Raw genomic sequence first — 5,812 nt, 5'->3', positions numbered from 1 at the left:
CCCTCTCTCTCTCTCTCTCTCTCTCTCTCTCTCTCTCTCTCTCTCTCTCTCTCTCTCTCTCTCTCTCTCTCTCTCTCTCTCTCTCTCTCTTCTCTCTTTCTCTCTCTTTGTCCGTCTCTCTCCATCACGCTCTCTTCTCTCTCTGTGCGTTTGTGTGTGTGTCTGTGTTTGTGTGTGGTTGTATAGCATTCTTGAACGGGTGTGGCCAAAAGTAGGCCTCTTTGTTAGAGCAAATCGGACGTTTTTAGGTCAGCAAGTGCCCTTTCAGAGTGTCCTATCAGTTGCCTGGGGAAGGCATCAATCATTCTGCCAAGCCTAATGGACCATTTAACGATATACTGAAAAAGAAATGTATATATACAAAATGAAATACAATTTTCTTTTAAAAATGCTTTCAAGTAGATGGTCCTATCAGTCGTTCTTCTTTTTCAAAAGGACTGATGTCTAAGGAATCGTTCAGTTAATAAATAAAATTTGCCATTCATATCGTTATATGTGTTAATGTTTCTCCTCCTCCTTCTTCCCCTCCTTCTCATTTTCCTCCTCCTCCTCCTCCTCCTCCTCCTCCTCACCATCATCATCAACATCACCATCATCGTTGTAGAAAGGTATAATAATAAGAGAAGACGTGGATAATGTTTCGACAATTAATTGTATGGTAAATAGATATGCGGTTTGACATTTCTCCCGTTGGATTTCTTCAGGAAAATGATTTGAGTATCCAATAACATTTTCTCCACCCAGATCATCGTCACCACCATCATCATCATCATCATCATCATCATCATCATCATCATCATCATCATCATCATTATCACCACCACCACCACCACCACCACCACCACCACATCATCATCATCACCACCACAATTCATCATCACCACTACATCATCATCGTGGTCACCACGAAAAGGGGGCGGGGAGGGTGAAAAGGGCTAGAGGTTGAAATGATGTTGCTAACAGTGAAGAAGGAGAAGAAAAGGGAGGAGGGAAAGGAGGACGAAGATAAAGAGAAGAAGAAGAATCGAAAATGCTTTGGTTTTTTGGGTTTTTTGGAGGGGGGGGGTTGGGGGGGTGTCTTGTTTTGTTTTTTCTTCTTAATTTTGCTCAGGAGAGTAAGGTGGGGTCGGTGGTAGATGTGAGCATTCCATAACAATCACCCACCCTGGCGATTTCTTCCATGCTGTCCCCTTTTGATTCTCTTTAACCAATTGTTGTCCATCCCACAGGTGGCCGAGGCACGCCTTCTGCGCTGGGCCTAATTCTGCTGGTCCTATCGGAGATGGCCACTTCTCTTCCTCGCCTCGTGGAGTTGTTACCGCCTGAAGCACTGGCGCTCTCCCCACAGGTAAGAGGCATCATGTCGTGTGTTGTAGCGTAAGTGAATGGTTGGTGTATTGTCTAGTGAGGTCTGTTTCTTTTGCTTCCTTAATTTGTTCTGGTCTGAGGGAGATTGAGAGAGAGAGAGAGAGAGAGAGAGAGAGAGAGGTGGGGAGGGAGATAGATAGATAGACAGAGCTGAGAGAGAGAGAGAGAGAGAGAGAGAGAGAGAGAGAGAGAGAGAGAGAGAGAATGTTTATGAAGCGGAGGTGTTACGTTTGAGAAGGTGTTTTACGGCACTATCGACTAAGTTTTGGTCTTGTAAATGCCAACTTGCCGTGTGTATGCGTTGGTGTACATGAACTTTGTAACAACACTGCCACTGCAAACAACCAAGACAAATAATTCTTCACTATTAAATGAATAGAGACGATTGTCATTGCCATAGTTTAACCAAGGAATCAGCCTGCTTATCCTAACTAACGCCCATACTGTCTCCTAATCCTACCCATCTGACCAAAGGCCATAGGACAACAAGATCAAAACAGATAATATTCCTTCATAGCGAGAATGAATAGCCACTAGCTATTCCTGGAGGGAAAAAAAAAGAAAAACCGACATACCAGGCCTAATGGCACGAGCCACTGTGTCATCGCCGCTAATGCCAGTCTTGTTACGGGGAAGTCCAAACGAGCCTAATTATAGTGCTCGTGTTTTGTGGGGAGGGGCGATTGAGGGGTGAGAACATTGTAATTACGGGCTGATAGATGACGGTTAAATCCCTCATCATGTGTTTGTGCGCTAGTTTGATTGATGCTTTTTGTGCGTGTGTTTGCGTCTCGGTTGTCTCAGTCCGCCCCCGTTTGTTTGGGGTTTTTTTTTCTTTCTTGTATGTGTGCCGTCTGCCTATTGATCGGCTTCTGTCATTTTGCTTACGTATGTAGATTTATCTATCTTATTTACTTTTTTTTAACCTACAGCTTATTATTGCTTCTTCTTTCCTATCAAACATCTATTGTCCTTATCTCCCCCTCCTTCTTTTTTATGTTTGTTACTCTCTTGTAACACCTCTAATCTTCTGGCGCTCATATGACCTTATGCAGTTGCGAGCGCCGTAAAACCTCTACTAAACTAAAACGCTTATTATTGTCTCTCTACTGTGGTTGGTTGGTGGGTGCTCTGGTGTGGTTTTTCTCTTTCTTTCCAATCAAATGTCTGTCTTCCATATTTCTGCTCCTTCTTTTCGTTTCATGTTTCTCTTCTTATAGTAACGCCTCGCCTCTAGTCTTCGGTACTCATGTGTTACAAGGGTTGTAAAGCTCGTACACCTTATTGTGTTGCTAGTGCCGTAAAACACTTACTAAAACTAAAAAGCTCTTACTAAAACAAATGTTATACCCCATCTACGACTAACCCACCTGCACGCCTACGTGCCAAGCCGAATAATTGCGTGCGTGTACTTACCTACCTGCCTGCCTGCCTGCCTACTTAGATCTACCTACCTACCTACCTACCTACCTACCTACCTACCTACCTACCTACCTACCTACCTACCTACCTACCTACCTACCTACCTACCTTCCTGCCTGCCTGCCTGCCTACCTATCTGCCTACAAACGTGCCTGGCATTCTGTCTGCCTACCTGACTGTCAGCCTACCTACCTACCTACCTACCTACCTACCCACCTACCTACCTACCTACCTACCTACCTACGTACCTACCTATCTTTGCCTGCCAGCCTGCTCACCACTCTCACACACAGGTGCTCGCTAACCGGCATGCAGCAACCTAACTCGCATACATTCACACACACACACACACACACACACACACACACACACTCACACACACACACACACACACACACACACACACACACACACACACACACACACACACACACACACACACACACACACACACACACACTCGCACGCGTTCGCTCGCGCACCCGCATCAATGCTCATACGAAAAGACACGTTCACGCGCTCACGCACAGCGATTCTTTAGCACACACACCAATGCGGGGGCTCTCATGGTATAGAGGTCATGGTGTTCCCTCTCATTCAATAGGTCCCGGGTTCGAAACCTGACGGAAAATTTTTTCCTCAATTTTTTCCCCCTTTACCTTCTTTCCTGCACTCTGATAATGTTCTGTCATCTGTTTTTCGTCTTCACTTTCTCTCCCCCCCCCCCCCCCTGGTCCTATGAACTCCCTCTCTTTCTACTGCTACTCCTTGACTCCTTCATACTGCTGTCTTTCAGCCACACCCCTGATCTTAGGGTAGATCAGATCGAACACCTAGCGTTCTCAGATAAGGCCGAAAAAATCTCGGAGGTTCAGTGTGCAAGTTGAGCACGGCAAAGATCCCTTGGTGGTCTTAAAAACGATAATAGTAGACTTCGGTTGCCTCCTGGGCAAAATTCAGAATGAATTCCTACCAAACTGAAAATGCTTAATGTGTCCCCCGTGCTCAAACGACCTTATGCAGTTGCAAGCGCCGTAAAACACTTTCAAAACATTGCTCCCCACCTTTTCTCTCTCTGTGATAATATATAATGTATATATGCAAGTGTGTGTGTGTGTGTGTGTGTGTGTGTGTGTGTGTGTGTGTGTGTGTGAAGATCGCACAACGATCACGTACATGTCCACTATCACAAACACCAACACTTGCTATCAAAATGCATGTAGTCTACAGGTGTCAGCGCTGAAATGTTTAGGCGCTTCGCCGTGGTACGCAGAAGACATGAGTTCGATTGGTAGTGAAAAAGATTGAAAATGTCTTTCCAGACAAAACTAGCGGTGCCTACCCTCCCCAACAAAAGCATTGTATTAATAAATATGAGACAGACTCATGGAGGGCTCGAAACTATCTTCGTAGCTAGGAGCAATTCGGCACCTGTGCTGTTAACATGTTAGGCACCTCCCTGTCGCATGCAGAAGTCCCGAGTTCGATTCCCATGTGTGGAGGAGTTTTATTTCTATTGAGTTTCTCGGTCTTTCTTTCAGCTGGGACATTGTATCCCTCTCAGCACAGGCTGACCCTGGCAGAGAGCCTGTCAAAATTATAGAAATTGTGTCGATGGGGTAGTAAAGACACCTACACTTAAAAAGAAGGAAGCAAAATTTCAAAACAGCCATGTTCTCTCTCTCTCTCTCTCTCTCTCTCTCTCTCTCTCTCTCTCTCTCTCTCTCTCTCTCTCTCTCTCTCTCTCTCTCTCTCTCTATATATATATATATATATCTATATATATATATATATTATATGTCCTTTAATTTCTAAAACATATCTTTAGTAATGTGATGGGCTTTTGAGCATTTTTTGAACATGGAAATGCACAGCATAAACACTGTTCATTATTATTAATATTGTTATTATTATTTTTATTGTTATTATCATCATCATCATAATCATCATCCTTCTCCCCAGCACTGGCACAGGCTCCTCTGGTTGGTGCGGCTGGCAGATGTGGGCGTGTCTGGGCGTGGCTCTGGCGTGTCACGTGACGTCCTGACGTCACACCTGGCCTTGCACTGGCACTGGCTGGAGGACAAGTTGGCGGACCTCTTGGAGCATGTACAGAGGTGAGTTTACGAGTTTACCGGCAGCTGTCTAAATTGTGTCAATGGAGGTGTAAACACTTGCACCACAATGTGGGCCGTCTTTGTCTTGCAGTTTGTAGTATTGTCTACATTTGTTCATTAGTCAGGTCTGCTTTGACAGTTTACAGTTTTCAGTCAAAGGTGGGCCAAAAAAATATTTTGTTTGTATTGAAAGGGGTGTTGTTAAGTCCAGACCCAAGGACCTCTCTGTGATTTAGAGATTACCCTTTTTTGTTTTTGCATACAGACTACAGAAGACATGCATTCAATTTGACATAATTTTGTTGAGTATCTTCTCTCTCTGTCTGTTGGGATGTTGTAATAGTATATCTCTTTCAGCCTGGGTTGCCTCCTTTTTTGCAGCCCTCCTCCTAAATGACCTAAATTATGTTATGGGAGGAAGGGGGGGGGGGGAACAATCAAAATAAAGGGTCAAAAGCGCTGTGAAATTCTCTCTCACGTGTCCCGTCTCTCTTCCCCCCCCCCCTCCTTCTTATTTGCCACTTCTTTAAACACACTACAATTATTACTTCCCCATTCCCCAGAACCGTGCCCCGTGTTGCCATGGCGACGGACGAGCTGCATCGCATGTGGTCAGGGGACGACGCCACGGCCAAGCTGTACGGCAAGCGGCTGGCGACCTTCGGACACCCTCGACCTTTCCTGACCCAGCGCCAGGCTGACCTGGTGGCCAGACTGACTGACATTGTGCTCCGACTGACCTCAGGGGGAGTGATGACGTCACAGTGGTCCAATGCACAGGTAACAGGGTGTTTTGGGTTTCTTTTTTTATTTGTTTGTTTCTGTTTGGGTTTTCTTTTTTGTTGTTTTTTTTTTGTTTTTAAAAAAATATTTTTGTTTTGTTTGATATTTTGCTTTTTTTTTGG

At 44.8% G+C, this 5,812-nt stretch overlaps 1 protein-coding gene across 2 annotated transcripts in view; it reads left to right on the top strand.

Moving 5' to 3' along the window:
• Positions 1-1,230: 1,230 nt before the first annotated feature.
• Positions 1,231-5,812, top strand: part of LOC101845099 (midasin) — a gene marked incomplete at its 5' end in the record, with an annotated part of 58,080 nt that continues 53,498 nt past the window's right edge. For both annotated transcript variants that reach the window (XM_035970059.1, XM_005099490.2), the window contains 3 exon segments: positions 1,231-1,348; positions 4,753-4,907; positions 5,471-5,687. In XM_035970059.1, the coding sequence (XP_035825952.1) occupies positions 1,231-1,348; positions 4,753-4,907; positions 5,471-5,687 (490 nt within the window).

Source organism: Aplysia californica, unplaced genomic scaffold (assembly GCF_000002075.1).
Source record: "Aplysia californica isolate F4 #8 unplaced genomic scaffold, AplCal3.0 scaffold00215, whole genome shotgun sequence".
Classification (NCBI taxonomy): Eukaryota; Metazoa; Mollusca; class Gastropoda; order Aplysiida; family Aplysiidae; genus Aplysia; species Aplysia californica.
This window is presented reverse-complemented; position numbering and strand designations above follow the sequence as displayed.